Genomic DNA, 22,518 nt, shown 5'->3' with positions numbered 1-22,518 from the left:
TTATATTAAGCTGGTAGCATCCAGTGCCACTTTGGGACGCTTCTTTTTCTTTATTTTTGTCATGGCATAAATCTATTCAACAGTCTAACAAAAGATTTTTACAGGAAAGTTAAACTGACACAAGCGATCAATTCTCAAAAAATATATGGTGAAATAAAGACCCCAGTTCTACTATCTCACATACGTTTTGTTGTGGTTTTGTACTGTGACAGTTGCAGTAAGAAGTCTATTAGATGTTTGATTTTTTTTTCTCTACCTGAGAAAAAGTCAATAAAGGCAATTTGAAACTTGAACACATAACCAACTCTCTGTGAGGAATCTACCCATACCCATGAAAATAACACCTCTCTCCACACTCATTTAAATTTGACTTTGACTGATCCTGACAATCATCATTTTCACTTCTCATCACTGCAGAGCAAACAATTTGAGGGGATTTTCTCCTTTGTGATTAATGACATCATCCCAAGAGAGGGTTGAAGTCAAGGGCACTCACGTTTTCTTCCATGTGAGAGAAAGAGAGGTAGGATCAGGTGGAATTAGTTTTGGAACCGGTCCAAATGGGGCACCCTTGCTTGACTCTTGGACTGTATCCAATTGTTCTACATCTGAGGGCCAGGTAATGTGGTACCCCTCCACACCCTACCTATACCCTTCTCATTCCTCATCAAGTCTTTAGAACAGAGGCTGAGCATGGAATCTATATTGTAGACAACTACCATTTCATTTCAACTTAGATCAGCAGACTGAAATGCCTAGAGTATTGCAGATAATTTGTGGACAGGGGGAAGTATTTCCTCACCAATCCTTCTCAAGTCACATTTTGGAATATCCTCAGTCAGTAGCATTTCTTTTTAAAGGTTCCACAGAAAGTATAATTCACGATACAAGGATAGATCATGTGTAACAAAATGAATCTTGAACTCGTTGCTCGCTAATGTTAGAGACATTGCTGTACTTTTCTAGCAGACTTGAAATGGTGGCAGTTCCTGGGACATTCAATTTTGGCTTATGATTTTCTTGTGTGTCCATGCCACAAACCTTCTTGATAGCACTTTTCTCTTACACCAATGGTAACAAGACCCTAGACTTCATTGTTTCATTACTTTGGATCAAATATCAGTGATAATTACAGTATTTACAATATCATTCCTCACTGCCATTGCACTTGCAAAACTGCAAGTAATCACTGAATTAAAAGCAAAAGTAACCTTGAAGCTCAAACCAATGCAATCTTCTTTACATTTGTTTCATGATTAATGGTATTAAACATCCTACAGCTCTGTGGAAATTATCATATTTCATGTTGTTATTGAATTCTTTCTCTAGACATTATCCACATATCTTATCATTATTATCATCATAATTCTTTGGAAACAGAGAACTGTAGACTCACTCTTTTCCACTGGCCTTCCTGTGTACCACATGTCCACCCTCTGCATTCTTGGCCAGAGCCTTCCAGACGCCAGTTTTTGCCATGTCCTCTGGGATATTAATAGTGGCCACTTCAGGGTGGAACTCCACCTTGTCTACTGGGATGCTCAACATGTTGCCGTCGGAGAGTGGTAGCTGGACACGCCCTGGGATGTTCTTGATCTGTGAGGAGGAGGAGAGACGGGAGGGGGGATAGTGGATCAAGTCAATTGCTCAATGAAGAGATGACGTATAATTCAGGTGACAATCTGGACTGAGATGTTCCACAATACATTGCACCTACTCTTAAGGACTACATACATTGTACACATGGTTTCACACAAACTTCCCTTCCCCAATTCATACTGTTCATAACATGCTTGTGCGAGGCATATTACAATCAAATCAACGTGACTTTGTAGGCAGTTATTACTTTGATAATTCAAGTGGAAAGGATTGAATATCTTTCGGCAACAAGCAGATGTCTTGAGCAGTATGAGAAACTACCATGAACTTTTAAAAATAACGCTTAAACTTCCCAAAGTCAAGCCAAATGCAATTTAAATTGCTTCTCAGACAGGTGTCTGCTCTTTTTAAAGTAGAATTCTATGAGCTTACACAAGACAACTACAGTGTTACAGAACATATTTCTGAGCCTGTTCTGGTAATGACAAAACAAATTGAACACATTATTAGAGTTCATTCACTGAAAAGAATAAATCATGAAATCAAGCATTGAATCCACATTAGGTTCACTTCCTACTCATCATCACAGGTTTGTGCAAGTCATCTTATTACTGAATGCACAAAACCTTCATAGTAAGATTTGACTGTGATGAATTTGGTAGAAAGGAAACAATTAGTAGATAAAGAAAGTTACATACTCTAGTAGACTGACTGAACATTACACGTGAAAGATTATCAAATTCATGAATATCAAACATAACGTATCTCAATTTTAACAGTGAAGAAAAGTAATAAAAGAAGTGTTATGTTAGATACATGTAGTAACACACTCTCACAGTTCAGAAAAAAACCTGTCATCTCACAGACAAAATGTTCTCATAATTGACACAAAATGCATTCAATATTCAAGCATCTTGCAGGTATAATATTTCTTCTGCGCACATGATGGCATATCTAATGTCTGTTCCTATTCCTTTTTTTTTGCTTCATACACTGTAGGTGGTATAATACCTGCTCCTAATAGTGGCTACTGTATGTATTTGCAAGTACTCATTTACAAGTAACACGATATAGTTGTAATTTGAGAGTAGTATAACCCCTCACCTCCCCCCCCCAAAAAAAAAACAAACAAAAAAACAAAAAAACAAAAACAAAAAAACAAAAACAACCAAACCATCAACCCAACAACAGCATACATGTACTTAAGAATATCTTTGCCCATGTATTCACCTACAATGTGTATCCATGGTGCTACAAACCTTGCTTGTCCAGGGCAAGTGAAACTCAATGTCAAGCAAGTGAAATGCATTTGAACTTTGTCTGTTTTAAGTATGAAACCCTTGCCAAAACCCCTTCAGGCAATTAGGAGACATATTTGTATTTCTGTTGTCATGCCATGCCACAGGACTTTACATCATGCTTTTTTGTGTCCTATGTGGAATATAAAAATGGGTAAAATTTAAGGTATCATAGGAAAACACTGTTATCAAATATGAGGATACCTGTCTAGGAACGTGCGTTTGACACTGTGCAAAGCTGGAAACTACTCCAACATTAAAGTGTATCCAGCTTTCTTTAATAGGTACAGTGCAACACAGCTTGACATTGAGGTGTGCTGAATTGGTAAAAAAAAAAATTATGCAGTCATCTCTTATAAGCAGCTGTTCCCTCTACCCTAGTGTCATATACTGTACATGTGTATATGCTGTGATTTTTGCATACAGATACTTTCACAAATGAGAGATCACAGAAATTTTTGTGAGATGCCACTTTTGCAAATTGACACCAAGACTATCTTAAAGGGAACGTAAACCCAAACAACAATATGGATTGAGTGAAAGCAGCAACATTAGTAGAACATATCAGTGAAAGTTTGAGGAAAATCGGACAATCAATGCAAAAGTTATGAATTTTTAAAGTTTTGATGTTGGAACCGCTGGGTGAGGAGACTACTAGAGGTTATGACGTATGAGTGGACAACAATCTAAAGAAAATATAAAGAAAATTCAACAAAAATCCACTTTTCTAGAATTATGAAAGAACACTTGACTAACCGCTTTCGGAAAGCAGGGGGAATAATTGCTACCCTAAACATATGTCAGTATCAAGTTGATGGAATTTGTAATTTTCATGAAAAATGAATTTTTGTTGAATTTTCTTTATATTTTCTTTATATTGTTGTCCACTCATACGTCATAACCTCTAGTAGTCTCCTCACCCAGCGGTTCCAACAACAAAACTTTAAAAATTCATAACTTTTGCATTGGTTGTCCGATTTTCCTCAAACTTTCTCTGATATGTTCTACTAATGTTGCTGCTTTCGCTCAATCCACATTGTTCTTTGGGTTTACGTTCCCTTTAAGGGCATTATTGCCCTAGTGCACAGTGACATTTTTGTGTCTTGTTAAATTTGTGGTCCAACAGAAGTCACGATTTCTGCAAGAAATAAAACCCTTGCAAATTTACAGCTTCTGCTGTAGGAGGAAGTCATAACAGATGGGTTTGTTAAGCTGACAGAATTAATTTTAAATAAATTTATATCTAAGAGATTATGGTCTGTATACAAGGTACCTAAAATTTTGATATGAATGTAACCTACTCTTTCTGTTTTGGAATTTTTGTGTTATGTTACGTGTTGCTAGATACCAAGAAAGGAAGCTGCAACTGATCAGATTAGCTCTGAAATTGTTGCAAATAAAAAGAAGTAGAAAGATTACACAGCTACATTGTACATGCACAACTTAATAGCACTTGGTACTTTTCATACTGACAGTTGGTTTCACATTGTCAGAAGGAAGGTATGAAAATGGCTCAGATTTGCTGGAGAATGATGCCTTAACTCAGTACAGTCATTAAGACTCATTTCTTGATTTGTGTGCAGATGATGAAAAAAACAAGCAAACAAATGCAATGTGACACTAAACAAGAGAGACAAGTGTAAAAATAACAACTTTTACCAATCATTACTCTGACAAGTATAATTGAAATGACTAGTCAAACATCAATAACCTTACTCACACACACTTACTCTCTCTCTCTCTATGCTTCTCTTTATACATTATACAGCTGTACCTCAGTTTTGAGCTGGCTCATAGACCAGTCTTTATGCTATAGTGTAGCCAAGTGTGTGGTAGCTTAGGTCTACCTGCCACTATCAGCAAGTGTATTTTTACTACAACAGCACTTCCCTCTATCATGGGATATTACCATTAATGAGGAACATTCCATGCCTTCAAACAAATCTGCATTGCATATGATGCAACACTCACCAAAATACGTATATGAATATGCAGCCTTTTCTTTCTATGTTTTGTCCATATGGACTTAGACCCTGTTTACAGCGCGAGGCTCGGCCGTGGCCGAGCCCGCTTCATTTCGGTGTAAACGCGCAAAAGGCCAAATGCGGGGCCAAAATTGGCCGCGCACTTGGCCTCGCTCTGGAGGTGGCCCGCTTTTTCTCAGTGTAAACGCAAGCTGGGCCAAATGCGCGGTCAATTTTAGTCTGCCTTCCAAACCCTCTGCCCGTTCTATTTCACTATTCAGGATACTAACCCCCTCAACGTTGAAAACTAGTATAGTTTAAGGTGGTTTTGTCCTGCAAGGATTTTTCCTTCGGCAAAGGCCTTTGCCCGAACGGCGACTTTGTCGCCACAGAATTCAGTTGGCAAAGGGTCTGAAAACCAGACTATACCAAATTGCGTTTGTTTATAAGCAGAGCGCCACTACGACAAAATATTGAAAGGTTTGAATTAAAAGCGCGGCCGAGCTCGGCAGTGTAAACGGACAGAATTGCCGGGCTCGGCCTCGCAATTGAGGCTGGGCTCGGCCGCGGCTTGGCCGCGGCTCGGCCCAGCCCGCACTGTAAACGGGGTCTTATACTGCAATGCAGTAATGGTACTTTGTCAACAGACAGCAAACTTTTAACACGTATGAAATTTGCCTAGCTTGACCTTGCCAGATATATGTACACTGTATCTATTAATTTTACCTTGTCAAAAGAACAGAATTTGTGGCTGCTTGCACATCCCTGGGTGCAATTCAAAGGCAAATCATGCAAAATTGTGTTTTATCTGCAGAGTAAGCATCTTGTTTTTTTTTTTTCCTCACCATATTTCATTGCAATATACATTGTGTAAGCGTCATGCTTTAGTCATGCAATGTAATATTGCATAGTGTTTTGATAATTTTTAAGTGCACTGTAAAATTTTGCTATAAAACACAACAGCTCAAGATTATTTCATGTGGTCAGTCTTTTTTTTTTTTTGATATAAAAGAGATTTTGTTCACACACAGAAATCTGATGTACAGGAAATTTTCTCTCTCACTTTTCTTCCTCTTGTCTTTAGACAAAGTCTATTTCATACTACAAATTAGTTAACAAGACTAGCTTGCACATTACTCACATGCACTGCACTGGTTTAGTTTGTAGTCAATATTTAGAACAAGGCATTCTGCAGAACACAGAAGACCAAAGTAGTTCTATGCATTCAACCCTGGTCTGATTTGGCTGTCTAGCAGACTTCAGAGTTTTCTCTACTTTATTATGTTTGTTTTCAAGAGAAGGGAGTGTTCTCTTTAACATACTTTATACCCAATTTGTTCATCCTCATAACTCCTTTACTGTGCAACCATTAATTCATGCTACATGCGATGTTTTTCCAAGAAGTTTGGTGCTACAGGCAGAGAAGTGGTTTGCTAACACGTTGGTGTGCCAGACTGGAGGTAAAGAAAAAATCTTTCTCCTTTGTCTAGCTAGTAAAGGAAGGAGTTGGCATGACAGTAAATGCTGGACATAGGCCTCTTGCACACAAGAAGTTTGCCATCATTGTCACCTGTAGTAGTTATCATAGCAAGAATGAGGTAGCAGCTGAACTGTTATTTCCCTGCTGCTACCATAGCAATCATTGCACTTTACAAGAACTGCAAACCTCCTAATCAAAAGGGGCCTAATTTCTTGACATCACATCTTACAGCATGCTCCTGATTGGCTCCCATCTAGCGATCCAACATCTCCACCCCCCCCCCAAAAAAAGAAGAAGGAATGAAACAAAGTGTTCGTGCTGTAGCATCCAGCATGCATCTAAACAAGGTCTGTACCGATCCGTTTCTCTCAGTGCTTGCAGAATTGTTGCCGTTTTCTCCAGACCAAGTTGGGGAGGTAGGGGAGGACTGCCTTACCCCCTCTGCTTCTCCCTCTGCCACTCCTAGTCTTTCTCTGCCTGTATCTCCATTCGCAGTCGCCTGTTTAAATAGTGTGTGTGTGTGTGTGTGTAGGTGTGCATTATTAGGTATGTGCACCAATGCACAAGAAAGAGACAATACCAGAGTTTACAATGTAACACAGCACTTCTTCTTTCTCAAGCCATTCTTTTTCTTTTTATCAAGCAATCAAAGAAATGCACAGGCCATGCAACTTACAAACTTGATGAAGTGAAGCATTTTGTTAGTGTACAGCAGATGCAGGTTTATCCTCCTACCACAGGTACCCACACATTTTACAACAATCATTCCAACAAGCACTATACCACACCCTCAAATTGTAAGTGAGGCTAAGTCAAGTCCCATCCTTGCATAGTTTAGCTGTTCATTTGTCTTCCTTGTTTTTGTCCCATCACAACACATGTCAGAAGACATTGACATTGTTACATTACTGAAATACCAGCCCTCAAGCGAAAACTGCTTGTACAAAATGATTTGCATACGACTTGACATGTACACATAAAGTGGAAAATGAGTTATTGCCATACACAGTATACAAGCCTGTGAATTCCTAGACTGAAGATCCCCAGTACTTCTGTAGCATACAGCAGTAAGATTGGTGTGTTCTTTCCAGTGCATCACCAAGTTGAGAAGTATGACTGTTTTGACAGCATTCATTTCTAATTCAAAAAACAGTGAGTTGATAATGGTAAGAGCTTTGTCATACAGTGTGTTGTAGATGAACTGTTTTATTGTCATAATTAAGATTTCTTGTATTATCATTGCTATACCTTTCAGTCCTTTCTTTCTTTGTGCCCACTTTGGGGATGTTGGCTGTGACACTTTTGATACCTGTGGTAGTCAGTTTTTAGATCTGTAGAGAAAAATCATGTTTTAAGACCCTGCACATATATCGTAGTGGCCATCTGTTACTGGCCACCTTATTTGCCTCCAAAAGGCAGGTTTTCAAAATGTACAGCTGCAACTTGTACTCCATCCATCTAATAAATTCTAATTTTTTTTTCAGCATCTCATGTAACATCTTGTGTGTCTTGATACTTCCAATTCAATTGCAAACCTACAAAACTAAAAATAAAATTCTGCTTTTTTGCCCTCCTTTATCTCTTAAACAAATCTACTTATATTACATTTAGGTTATGATCTCTTGTATCCGTACATGTACATCTGCAAAAGACATGCATGTGCCATTTATTGCAGATATTGTGATCTAATCAATTTGGCCATCACCCTCTCCACACACACTAACTTTCTCATTTCCCCTGACAGGTTGCTACATGAAGGTTTAATGCACTTTATGATAGATACCTGTATCACTTCTGTGACTCAATTCCTGAACTTCACTTTCCATTCCCAATGTTAATAGTCAAGATGCAGATTGTTCAGGCAGTGGAGAATAGATTGATTAGAAGAATAGACTGGTTGAAGGATTAAAACACAGAGTGGGATGGGAGAGCAAGCAGGGAGACTGTGCAACAGAGAAAACTGATTGTGCATGCCTGCCATGCTTTGGATGAACACGTCAGAGATTAAATCATTATTATTATTATTTTTTTTTCCGATTCCAGACCAAGAGGGTTTGAGGAAAGTAGAAACAGGAAGTTGAAAATTAAAACTTGTGTTGATTCAGGCTCCTGGGGGAATGTACCTCTTGGGATTCTTAACTGTGCATAGAAGCAGGGCACAGAAGGCAACAGCTAAGTTGTACTTTTAACAAAGTCTGACCAACATCTCAAATGTCCTAACATCTCTACAATCTGTAAGTCACTTTGTCACAAGAGCTACCATGTTTGGACTGTACCTACATTGTTTGTCTTCTGTTCTGGAAAAAAAAAAAAGAAATATGTTACCAACCCCCACCCCCCTCAAAAAACAAAAAACAAAAAACAAAACAAAACAAAACAAAACAAAACCAACAAACAAACAAATGTTCTTAGAAGAAGAAAGATTACTGCAGTAAAGATGTATGTAGTGGTCTCACACTTATTGCAAGACAGCCTGAGGCTATCAATGCCTTGCCGCATGTTTAAGAATTTTGTGTACACAAGAGGTACAGAGTAAGGGACACTCAGCTATGTGACTAAAATGGCTATTTGAATTGTTGGTTTGCTGTACAGTACGATATACTGGCATTCAAATGCAAATGCCATAAAGGGTCCCTACATATACAGAACCAATAAAAAGAAAGCAACACAAATTTAATATTTTTGAACTTCCTTCCACAGAAAACAATTCCTCATATTCATTTGACCTTGGTTCACAAACCAAACTTGCATCAGTACTGCCACTTTCTGTAGTTTTGTTTGCTAATGACCTGAAACTTAATCCTACATAATACTCAGATTTGTGTTAACCACATCAAAATTGATTGAAACAAACCGAAGACAAATGTCAACACACATCTTTTCTTTCTTTTTTTTTTTTTAACTACCCATGGAATAAAAGTTGGTAATCACAGGCAACATCTCAAATGTTAATTTGCAAGCTTCAATCTTGACATTACAATACAAACACTTCCATGCACACTGTTTTTTTCTCTTGTTTTCACACTGAATTTCGAAAATGCTAAAATGAGAAAAAAAAAAAAGAAAAGAAAAAGAAGAGAATATGGAGAAAGAGCAAGAAGAGGCAAAGAAACTGACAAGAAAGAATTCCGTAGTCATAAACCAAAACACCCCATCCTACTAGAAGTCAGGATGAGCTCATTAATGAACATTATAATCTTGAAATCTTAGAAGATCTCTTGTGTTCACATTAAAGGTAGGGAATCCCATTTGCATGCCTCAAATGAAGAGTTGTATAAATACAGTGGTATGTTGAAGAGAGTATCATTTTAGAAACTCCCACAAAGTATTGAAAGTGGAAGGTAACATTTAGTACATTTTTATTGACCGTTAGATTTTGAATTGATTTTTTTTTCGGGGCTCACCGTAAATTCCTGTACATTACTAGGCTACCTTTGCAGACCCATGCACTGCATGTGTGTCCATCATGTATATTTTGTGAAGAAAGTTCATCAAAACTTACAAACATTTCTATATACATTCTTGCCACACACTCTATATGTTATTACATCAGCTCTTATACTTTTAGATTTGTGTTTATAGATAAAAAATACAGAAGACTGCAACAAAAAGGCTTAAGTGTGGCTGACACACAGAACTACTGAGTAGTTGGGTTTTGTGCATTAATCAAATTGTAGATAACTGTTGACTTCCAAATTTCTCAGCAGTGGCCTAAACAAGTCCCCTGAGGTTCATATTCAATGTTTTGCTGCATTTTGGGAGGTCTGTAAAAGGTATCCCCTACCTTTAACATGATATATTCTTGAGACAGCCTGTGTGAGTACAGGAGAAAAAGGCATGAGTGCTAAATTGGGCAGGGGTCTTTTGGTGAAGGCATCCTACATATGTATAGCCAACATGCAAAGCTGAATGCATCATCATGCCATGTATTATACAATACTAATCATGCCGTGATCTCCCCACATCACAAAGAGCAGGTTAGTGGTTCTTGTGGATTTGAGTCAGTTTGTGGGAACACTGCCAAAATAGTTGGATAATACAGTAAAATTTAGTACATTTCCATTGCCAAATGTGCTTCAATGTGAAACCTTGGCCTTGCCATCAAAATCCATCTTTTAGAAAATTTCCATTCATACATGCTGAAATCAATGCTTTGCTAGTTTGGTTATTTGTTTGTTTGGTTTCTTTTGGCATTTACTAGATAAAAGAGAAGTGATACATCAAGTTATTTGCCTCAGTCTCTTTCTCTCGTGTCATAATCAATTACAGACTAGGGTTGTTTCATGTATCACTTGGGAATTTTGCTTGGGTCTGTTTAGCTAATATTTTTCAACAAAAACAAAATAACAAATGGAGTAAAATCCGATATACTGTAATTGGTCAAATGGCATGGTACACTGTCATATTCCTAGAACTCTTAGGACCAAGGGGGGGGGGGGGGGGGGGGAAGGGGAACATGCACAAAAACCAGTCTCATCTGCTCTCTGCTCAGTTCTACGTCTAGTACCACTTTGCATTGATCTTGTGTCGCCATGGCAGAGGCCCGTTGTAAAAGCTGAAATGTGTCCGAACGCTTTCTCCCCTGTTTGAACAACAAAATGGTTCCATATTGCTTCAGTCTGTTTTGGCAAGGGCAGTAACAGTCAATTACAGAGCAAGCAATTAAAAAACATAATCAGCTCATTGCACCAATCGGAGGAATGAGCTTTGATTCTTAACCATCTTGGTGTGCAAATTTGTACTTTTTAGTATAATTCACGTTATCATCACTACAAAAATTTAATATGAGAGGTACAAAATGTTTATGCATTTTCAAAATTAAATTTTCACACACACAAAAAAATGTACACTTCCTTATGATCAAATGGTGCCAAAACATTGTTGACCTTTTTGGGGGTTTGAGTTGAAAGTTGTATTTCAAACATTAATCTTTCTAATTTGCACTCTGGCTGACCCTTGCTAGTATCATTTTTCTTTTGTTTTGTTATGTTTTGTTTTGTTTTTTCTCTCCAGTTTTGGGATATATCAATTTTCCTTTTTGTAATTTTCAACTGAATTAGTACTTGGTTAATGAATGATTTGGGGGATGGACTGAAGGAGATTTATGAAAGCATTAGGCACATAACTTTCAGTTTTGTTTTGCTTTGTCTTTAGTCCCATTTGTTTCTTTTTCTTTTGTGTCTTTGCGGCATGTGCAACACTGCTCACAAAATCTGGATGCAAACCAAGACGGTTAGAAGAGCTTGCTTTTATCTTTCCATGCAGTGCATGCAAGTACACGTACCAGCAGCTCATGCACGTGGCCAGGAAATAAATCATTCATTTCCTTTACAGTTCCAAAGTTCTTGATAAATGTCCTTAAATTCACATGCTAAAAAGACATGATGAAAAAGATATCTAAACTAGTAACACTTCATAGAAGTTTTTTCAGGCACCCTGCATTGTTATATGGATGGCTGTAACATCAAACTGAGCTTCCTTATGCTAGTATGAACAAGGTTATTTTCTACTCCCCTGTTAAACACTAAGAAGGTACCTCTCTTGTCACAAACTACATCTTATTGGACTGAATCTGTAAATTTTCCTTTTTTATACTTTATTGAATATTCTTTGTTTCTTCATTGACCATTTCTTTGTCTTCCATAAAAATTCTAGGAGCAAGCACTGAAGTGGAGTAGCAGGCAGACTTTTATCATGCGCATAGCTTTTCACCTTTTTATACTTCCACTTTATACCGCAGCCCAAGCTTTTTAATTTGGCTAAGAATGGGAACTGTTCAAAAAAAGAAACAAGACAAAAAGACACAAACTATGAGAAATAATGACAGAATGCAGACATATTACAGCCACGTAAGGGCTGTACATGCTGAATAAGAAAGTGTTCTAAAATATTCTGCAAAAGTAAAATTATGAACTGTCATGCACTAATCTCTACACATGAAAAACAATCTACACAACCACATTTATAATACACACAGAATTTGCGAAAGGATATCAGTATAAAATGTAGCAAAATGTGAGCATCGACTGCCCTGAAACTGCCACTAGGGGGCAGCATGTCTTCTTTGCTTGTCAGCTGGCTTGAGTGCAATATTCTTGTGTACTAGTTCTACGTGCTTCTACAATGCATAATGCAGTGTCTTCAGAGTGCATGACAGTACTTAGTATTACAATGTATAATGCATCCACCACAAGATGGCAGCAAACAATAACTGAGAGACGAATGAATGCTGTTACATGTGACTGTGCATCATAAATCCAACAAAAAGTCACTGATTTTGTGTGAGGACTGAAAATAGATGAAATGGGTCAACCCAGCCAACCTTGAGGTTTTTTGTTGTTGTTGTTGTTTTTTTTTTTTCATATTTTCTAAAAGAGCAAGTCTTCTTCTATATTATGCTAAAGTTTGGTATCATAAAGCGGACGGGAAATTGCATCTTTAGCAGCTTTTCTGGAACACTTTTTTTTGAAGAATAGTGTGATTAGGTGTGTCTTATGGAGTCACCTTTTCATTTCTTAAAAACCCTGTACACACTCTTCACTTTCAACTCTAAATACTTTAGAAAGGATGATGCTTCTGCTTTGAAAGCTGGCATTAATCATGTACCGAATGTGTTAATAAAGGATGCTCAATTTCAGCTTAATCTGATAATCCCTTCATTGTTGTTGCTCCAGTGGTTTACATCCTGTATTTTTTCCCCATTCATCGCACAGCTATCACGGCTTGGTAAAGATTAGGCACTTGAATCGACCCTGTACTTCAGAGCCTTTTCTCAGTTCACACTTTTCAGGAGTGTGTGCTTTCTTTCCAATACTTACAGTTGTGATATGTTAGGAGAGTCTGTTTGAATTGAGTTAAACATCATTTTAAACCTTAAAGTTTGTTCTTTCAGAATCTGCTCTTATCTAAAATCCCATGTCTAGGGACTTTTTGTTGGTTTTGTGATGCAGCGTCACAAATTATGTTGATTTTGTATTTCCAAAACACCCACGTTCTGGTTATTTGCATTCTGCATTCAAGTGGACTATGCTCCACACAATAGGGCCCCTCTGTCCATACCACACTCTGTCGGGACAGAACTGTTACCTAAATGAACATACAGTCTGGGCTGAAATTGAAAGTCCAGCATGTGTATGTTCCCATGTATTAAACTTTGTTTTAAACTGTATAAATTCACTGACATGAGGGGCCCGTCCTTGGTTCATGTACCTGACAAATTTGACTTCTTCAATATTTGCCGATTATTAACTTCATGGCTTGCACACGTTGAGATCAAGTCATTTCATAACTCGTGCATGGAAGTGAATACTACACTTCATATACTGTAGTATATAAATTTGAGTAAAATGTGATACATGTTTTTACCCTCATCAGGGGCCTACACAGTAAACAACACAACAACAGAGATGAGGTCAACTTGCAAACTTTGTAACACAACTTTCTGGACATTTGAACTGTCTCCATTATAACTTGACAAAGTTGTTGCCATAATTCTGAGAAAACTGCACGCATGAGTTGATACTAAGTGAAAATTAGAAACTTGACCTCCACTCAAAATCAGTATTGATATCTATCATACCTACATGTACAATTGTACATTTTGCCTCCAGACTAGGTTGCAATTCTAATGATGCTTTGAATTAGAAACTTTTTTGTTTTATGAAGCATGTTTCTCTGATGTTTTTAGTGACGTTATTACATTGTACAACCATTTCTTCTGCACACCACACTGCACATTTCTTACCATATTTGTGGTAATCTCATAAAATTTAAATAGTTGGATGGATATCACTTGAAAGCATAGAGTGTGAAGAATTTAAAACCTCACATATGAGCAAATAATTTTTCAGCAAATATATTAGGTGTACATGGTAATAAGTCACATGCTATTTTTAGTCAGCATGTGTGACAGCACAATTTATGAATGAGACAAAATCAAATTGTACATGTACACGTACCAATACCCCAAGTATTATGTTTGTTATATTTGTAGAATATACTTGAGACATGCCCTCTGCAAAATATACTCCGATTTTTATTTATTGGGGTGTAACTGTAAATTTTAAAGAGTACACAAAAAACCTGACTTGAAATAGACTAGTTGATCACCAGATTCTTTTAATCAAATGATTGCCCTATCGATATTTCTTTCCAAAGACGTCTTAAACAATAGTGATATGTAATGCATGTACGTGTATGCGATCAGCTGACCGATTGACATGGAATCTCAATATCATTCTTAAAAACGTATGCGAAAACAGTAGCTGGAACACACACACACATCAGTACTGGTGCTTATGGACCAGAACATAAACATGTGGAGCACAAGTGCCAAATTAGTATAGAGATATGATTTGTATACTTTCTGGGGCTATCACAAATAAATGATGACTGAGTTTTTTAGCATATTCTAGCTGTACACAAGTATGATTTCCAGGGTTTTGTACACTTTAAAGGGACTGTACAGTACTGGTTGAGGTGGGGATTCATGTTTTGAACATTCCTAAGTGAGATAGTGAAAAGCGTCTTATGAAATATGAAAGAGCATGTAATTTTAAGAAGGATTCAATGTTTATTTGATGAAAATTGGTTTTCAAATGGCTGAGATATCCAAAAAAGTGCCAATAATAAAAGGCGACATGCCACAACTTTATTAGGGTCTCTTTGTTTCACCTTGTTTTTGGATATCTCAGCCATTTCAAAACCGATTTTCATCGAATAAACTTTTGATACCCCTTAAAACTGCATGCTCTTTGACATCTCATAGAGTGGTTTCTGAATATCTCACATAACGTTAAAAGCTAAATCCTCACCTCGACCAGAACTGTACACACCCTTTAACTAATAAGACCTCCCAATGACCAAACTATAAATCTACGAATGATTCCTCACAACTCTTCAACACAAACTTAGGACAGCCAATTTCTTTATTCTGAGATATATCAGACTTAAACTACATTGAAGAAAATATGAATTAATGTTTTGACATGATAAAGAAGGGAAGAACAGTATCAATATAACTTCATCATGTCAAGACATAACTGAAAGTGAAAAAAAATAACAGGTGAATCTTGGTGAAATATAAATTATGGTTACCATTATAATGTGAACAATCACACAAAAACAAGACAAATTGAAACATTCTTTGCAAGAACTTCAATTAAAAATAAAGAATTCATGAGAACAGTAAAATCTATGATTTGAAAATGAAACCTGTAGTGGAAGAAACATTAAGGTTTAAAAAAAAAAGAATGAATTGTTCACAAAGGAGATGTACAAATTTGCTGACAAGAACTGTGTAACAAAAACACAAATACTAATGAAAAATGGATGTTATAAAAGAGAACCGAACAATAAGAAATTGATTGAACTTCTTTGCTGAAACCTCCTTACCAACGTTGTTTGAGATCCGTTCTCATCAACTTTCCACATTGCTACTTGTAATGGGAGAGGCTTCTATGCAGTTGAACAAGTGTATTGGTAGACAGAAATTGAATGCACATTCAACAGATCTACGGTTTTCTTCCAAAGCAGTCACATAGTCCTATTCACAGCAGCCACTACAATCATTTCTCTCACATCCTGCTTACACAACTATCAATTAAGAAGTTGTACACTTTATCACATCATACACACTCACCTGTATTTACCACATGTGAAAAGGCAGAAATGCAATAAAGTGTTCACACCATTGACAACAGTCCAATATTATTCTATAAGACTGGATTGTCTTCTGATCTCTTGGGGTAATATTGTAATATTGAGTTTCCAACTCTTAAGGTATGTAAGATCCAATCATTAAAAAAAAAAAAGAAAAAAAAAGAAAAAAGGGAAAAACATCTCTGACTGAAATGAGACACATAAAACATGAAAAGTGAAATGATTCTTCTAACAAAGTGTCAATGTACCTTTTTACATTAAGCGGCTGCAAATTCACACAGCCCATCTCTGCCATGTCTTGAATGGCTTTGGCAAGACTCTCTGAAGGAAAGAGGCTAGTGTACATTCTGGTGTTATTCACAATTCACAGTCACGGGCACAAAACAAGAAGCCACATGACATTGATTAGGGAAAAAAAAAAAAACTAGATAACTCCACTAACCTGTTAACCCCACTAACCAGATAGCCCCACTAACCAGATAACCCCACTAACCAGATAGCCCCACTAACCAGATAATCCCACTACCAGATAACCCCACTAACCAGATAACCCCACTAACCAGATAACCCCACTAACCAGATAACCCCACTAACCAGATAACCCCACTAACCAGATAATCCCACTAACCAGATAACCCCACTAACCAGATAACCCCACTAACCAGATAACCCCACTAACCAGATAACCCCACTAACCTGTTCACAGGCAGCGTTCTCCTGCTCCTCCTTCTTCTTGCGGTCATGTTTGGCTCTCTTGGTCATCTCAGGCATTACATCATCCATCATCTCTAGTTCCTGCTGAGTAAAGATCATGTCCATTGCTTTCCTCACTCCTACCATTCCAAGCACCTGGACAAAGGAGATGTAACAGAGAAGGTTGTAGGCATCACTATTTTTAGCATCATCTATCATTTATCATCCACCTTCCAAATATTCAATACTTGTCATATGTAGGATGGTTTTCAGGCATAGAGAAGTGCAGAACCAGTTGTAAGGACCAGTAAACAACCACCACAACCATCTTTCGGATCATTTTATAAGTAATTATACTAAAACTGATCATCACTTTTACTGTAGTCGACTTCTTAACATGTTTTCAATCTCATCACAATCATTTCTCATTTGTGTCATTTATGGACAGATGTGTGTTCATTTCTCTGAGCCCACAAATCTAATCAATGTCAGAGTTTGTGATGCACTGCATTAGCGTTTGTAAAAACAAAGAACACAGAAACACAGCCCTGCTCTCTCTCTCCATCGACGAACATCTTGGTTCCTATCTCCATCCCACAGACTTACCATAATGGGAAAGATGAGAGCTGCCATGGTAGACTTGATGACCCATAGGACCACCAGACACATGAGCTGGATAGCTGTGAAGAGGTAGACCCTTCGAATGCTGACATGTCTCAGGTAAATGTAATCTGGCTGGTACTTAAGAGGCATGAAGAAGAGGGCTAGGCGATCCACAAACTGGAGGAAAAAAAAGAAAAAAATCACATCACTAACGACTTTAATAATCACAGACACCAACCTTCTTCTCACTTTCCATGAAGTAAACTACATCTATACAAAATGTCTGGTATCAGCATACAGTGACCCAGAATTCAGCAAAAACTCTTGAACACCTCGGTATTGAGGAATCTGTGTATTTCTTCAACTTCCTATCATTTTCTTTGAATACTTTTCCCATTGCTCTGAAAGAGAGCAGCCTTCAAAATTTGAATCTTGCACTGCTTTATTGCACTGCATCAAATATTTTGCACAGACAAGCTTTGCTAGAGAGGCCAAAGTACAGGTCAATGAACTTTTTCAAGAGTCCTCTGATGGCAATAGACGTGACAAGCAAGATTAGATGTAGCGCTTTCACTAAGTATTTAATTTGATTTTGAATCTATTTTTTTCAAGTAATCACTAAGGAATCCGAATGAATGCCTGTAAGCAAATGACTTTCAGAGGGGCACAACTGCTGCAACCATGGGACTTGAACCAGAGACCTTATGATTGATAATCCATAGTCTTATCCACTGAACCACAGAGGTATTATGTACGAATGCTACATACTCCCTGCTTAATCAAAACTGTCATCACAACTCACTCCGTTAATAGTGAACATGAAGGCATGTGTGCAATTACAAAAAAAGAAAAGAAAAAAGAAATCACTTTTGATATATGTCAGTCATGACCAAATTGAGACATACCTGGACTCCTTTCAGTGAGGCGATACCCATAAAGAGGAAAACTCCATACAGTACTGGCATTGGAACATACTAGGGCAGGAAAAGAGAGATGGAAGATTGAGGAAATCAATTTTTGTCTTCTTTTAGTGCTGAGCCAATTTTAGTGACCTTCACTTGAAGCTGGTAGACACAACTTATTCTCCAAAAATTCTAATACAAATGTAGTCCTAGTCATCATTTTGTTGTTGTTGTTGTTGCACTGATTAAGAGGCATGCAAATTGCATGAAAATGTCTACATCATGGACTAGTCCATTTCTATTCATTGTAGTAAATAATGCTTTATTAACGGACATCAAGCTCAATTCATCAAAAACCATGTGTGTTTCTGACACCGTACTTCAATTTAGCTGGTCGTGTATTCCGTCTCTTTTGCAGTGAACATCTCAACTTCAGTTGCCCCTAAAGAAATGAATATCCACATTGCAGGCTTTGGATTGGCAAGAAGATTACATACACTTGATTTTATCAGTAATGACTTCTTGCATAAAACTAAAAGGAATAAAAAAGCAAAAACACCTCAGCAAACAATTGCTCAACATGCAATAAATCCATAATCAACATAAATTCCTATTGCCAGTATCTTTTGAGATATCATTCTCTAGATGATTAGATGACTAGATGATTACGGGTTCAAACATAATGCCTCATCAGATGATATGCTAGCTTTCACAGAGTTACACAATCTGATTTTATCTCCTTCTTTGTGAATTAACACTGTATAACATTCATTTTTTCACTTTCAAAATTCAAACTTGCTATTCTAGCACCGCATTCACATTGCCTAAAAAAATTTGCCGGTGTTGCACCGGGACATTCCACCGTAACATCCTGTAACAAAGGCATTCACATTGCTCGTGCTCTCTCAGAACAACTCCGTTGCATTCCTGTTATCGCACATTCACATCGCCAACATTCATCCCACAGTAGAGCACATGTTTTAATCATTGCCTCTTGTATGGTGGGGGCGTTGCCTAAAAATAAAAAAAGAATTAAAAATCGAAAAATACAACTTCAAAAAAATCCTGCAAAAATTAATGTTGAGGAACTATGCGCGCATAAAAATGTAGAATACACACAATTTTGATTTGTGAATTGTGTTCAGCAGTTCTCAGCACAGCACATCATTGATCTCTCCTCTGAGATGCATGAATGCAGCACACACGTTGGTATAAATAAAATTTGGCTGACGTGGATCACAGGCTCATGATCTCTTTTATTGCCATAGTTAATCCAATGTATTGCCTACTTTACTTAATATGAATAGTCAAACTTTTCTTGAAAAACATGAACAGTCTTTTTCAATTAACTTAAAAACTAATTACATTGTTAGCTACGTTCCAATATATCAAAAATGTCTTTTCTAAAAAACGGACCAGCCCCCTTCAAGACTGTAAACAAGTAGCGTGTTTGACCTTTCCAACTTTTTGCAACAGAGTTGTATTGGGATGCATTCACATTGCCATCTGTCGCAGTGGAATACTGGTGTTGCAACGGGACGCACACTAATAACAGAATGTTACGGGACTGTACTGCGATGCATCACATGTTGTAGTCTGTGACGGAGTGTGAGCTTTCACATTGCCATCCGTCCTAATAAAATAATGGTGCAACATGGATAAAACACCTTAGCATTTGGGCAATGTTAATGCGGTATAGGAAACTTTCAGGGAAGAGTCGACAGTAGACTTACAGCCAGGATTCTTGTCATGAGTGTAGCTAGACCGATCATGGCAAAGACCATCACGCCGGTCAGTCTTTGTTCCCTGTTGGCAAAGAATGATAGCCGGATGTGAGACAATGGTCATCTCTATATTACAGGTGAGGAAAAATTCATCATTAAAAAAAAAAAAAAAATGCTGCTTCATTTTGAAAACATGAATTGTAGTAGTAATGGTGTGACTGATCAAACAGTGTGTGTGTGTGTGTGTGTTATGTTTGTGAGTGCGCGCATGCGTTTGTTTGCCTTCACCTGTATGTATCCAGTGATGTACATGTGTCATAAATGGCGCGACGCGAAGTGTTATCCTTCGGAGTTCGAGTGAGTGTGTGTGTGGGTGTGCAAAGGTTACGTAAAATATGCACTCCCTCGGAAAGGACGGGCTTCACGTTTTCTAAACTCTTGTTTTGTTGTTGATCGGTAAATATAATGAATTGTGATGAATTATAAATTTGTAATGATGTAGGCGTTTACTGTATTGTGAGTATAAATTATGCTTGCATGATTGTGTATATATTGAAAGTTGCATTTATTTATATGTGTACATGTACATGAATGTATGTATGTATGTATGCAGATATTCCTATGTGTACGCCCATATGCCAACAAGAAGAATGCCCTAAATGGACAATAAATGAATCATGCACTTTTCAGAAATACATGTACAAACATTCACTTTAGGGTGTGAAAATCATTCCACAAACATATTTCTTTTTACTGCTTCAAGGAATTGAATATGTTTACAGGAGATACCCTTGAAATCATTGAAACTGACTGCACATTTCAAATAGAATCTATTTGCAACTTCCATAGAAAATGAGTTGAACAGTTTTAAAAAAGGAAATTCCCAGGTTGCAAGGGTCAAGGTCAATTCAGTGTCTACCTTACCTGCATCCAACAATCTTAGGACGCTCGCCTGGAGCCTTGCACTCTGACTCCACCCGCAGACTGTTGACATGGTTGATGGAAAGCACTGTAGCAGCCACAAACCAGGGCAGACCCATGATGGAGCAGATACCCAACATGATGGCAACTACCAGTAAGTCAAGATGGTAGCCAACTCCTTTCTAAAGAGGTGAAGGTCAGAAGATTTCAAGTGACAGCTAATTTTCTATCCCCAGGTCCTACTTCCCAATTTTTCTGTTACTTCTCTTTGTTCCAAAGAAAACACTGTATATAAAGTATGCTTTGCAAATTTCACGGGTCGATTGATATTCATGAAATTTCAATGTTCTTCTTTGGTAATGGGAGGATAATTCTGTAGTTCTGGATCAGGAGTCCAACACTGAAATTGTCTTCCAGGTCCCAAGTCATGATATACACTGGCACAATGTGTGGTGTGGACAATATGTCAATCCTGAAGATCCTGCATTGTAGGCTAAGTCAGGATGTTTTCAGGTCACAGGTACACAATAGCATCTTTATGTTTTGTTTGAGCTTATATCAATCAAGATGCAAACAAAAAACACATGCTCCTTAAAGCTCTGTTTCTGTGACAAAGTGTAATGTGTCAAATTTGTCACAATACAACAAGACGATGCTATATGCATTCACCTGCACAAGAATTTTTAAAAACTACTCTTGTGTAATTTGTATTGGTCACATGACTACATCACATGCAATGTTCATTTACATGCAATGTACCATGTTTGAAACTTGATGCACAATGGCACTGTTCAATATGTCTGGTCGATTCAAGATGTTTATCCTATGTATAAATTGCAAGCCTACATCTGCAAGCTTGTTGTTTAATTGTATTTGAACTTCTACAAACAACATGAGGGAACCTCTACAATGTATGAAACTGTACAAAACAGATAGAAAGGGAAGAAAACATTGAAACATTGTATATGTGCTTACAAATGTAATGTATAATCATTATTACTATTTAAAAGACGGCTTGAAGTTTCTGACCTTGAACTTGTTTTCCTTTCTGTTGACAATGACTGCTGTGATTTGCTGATCCATGAAGATGAGGATGGTTGCTAGGAGAGCTGGGAGGATGCTGAGAAGAGCTGTCCACCATGGGTTCCCATTGAAGGGTGGAATGATCCACCCTTTACGCTCATCAGATGTTGGCTATAGATGACAAACCAACATTGGAAAAAAACAATTTACGAAAAATACAAAACAAATACTAATTCCATGCTAAGAATCCTTTGCCTATGTCCTGTTTCAGATGAGACTTACCAGTAGTAAATTTATGTAATACTAAGAACCATTATCACAGCAAGACGTAGACAGCTTTACAGTATACTGCTAGCTTGGAATTTTTTTGACCAGGGGGTATGAAAGTGACAGCATAATGCGGTACAAGTGTAGCTAATGGAGAATAGAGCACACTGGGTCAGTGAAAGAGTTCCAAGCTGGATTTTTTCTCAGACTGCTGATGAAACTTTAGCGTCTGTACAACACTTCATATCTAGTAGGTTAGTCACTTGGTTTATGTAATTGTTCCTAAGGTCACTGGTGTATGTGCTGTTCTACTACATGCAATATGATGATGGACAATCATGCCAGAATGCCACAAAAATCCAGAAAACTGGCATTGCTGTACAG

At 37.5% G+C, this 22,518-nt stretch overlaps 1 protein-coding gene across 2 annotated transcripts in view; it reads right to left on the bottom strand.

The window, feature by feature from the left end:
- LOC140245027 (electroneutral sodium bicarbonate exchanger 1-like) overlaps window positions 1–22,518 on the bottom strand; it is a 76,817-nt gene that overhangs the window by 3,072 nt on the left and 51,227 nt on the right. The window contains exons 15-22 of one of the 2 annotated variants that reach the window (XM_072324615.1): window positions 21,874–22,038; window positions 20,848–21,026; window positions 19,933–20,005; window positions 18,203–18,271; window positions 17,301–17,474; window positions 16,698–16,850; window positions 15,735–15,797; window positions 1,397–1,596 (exon numbers count right to left, since the gene is read on the bottom strand). In XM_072324615.1, coding sequence (XP_072180716.1) covers window positions 1,397–1,596; window positions 15,735–15,797; window positions 16,698–16,850; window positions 17,301–17,474; window positions 18,203–18,271; window positions 19,933–20,005; window positions 20,848–21,026; window positions 21,874–22,038 — 1,076 coding nt within the window. The remainder of the gene's footprint in view (window positions 1–1,396; window positions 1,597–15,734; window positions 15,798–16,697; window positions 16,851–17,300; window positions 17,475–18,202; window positions 18,272–19,932; window positions 20,006–20,847; window positions 21,027–21,873; window positions 22,039–22,518) is intronic. The other variant, XM_072324616.1, reaches the window with a different exon arrangement.

Source organism: Diadema setosum, chromosome 22, assembly GCF_964275005.1.
Source record: "Diadema setosum chromosome 22, eeDiaSeto1, whole genome shotgun sequence".
Taxonomy (NCBI): Eukaryota; Metazoa; Echinodermata; class Echinoidea; order Diadematoida; family Diadematidae; genus Diadema; species Diadema setosum.
The sequence above is the reverse complement of the archived record's forward strand: the minus strand, read 5'-3'. Positions and strand labels throughout refer to the sequence as shown.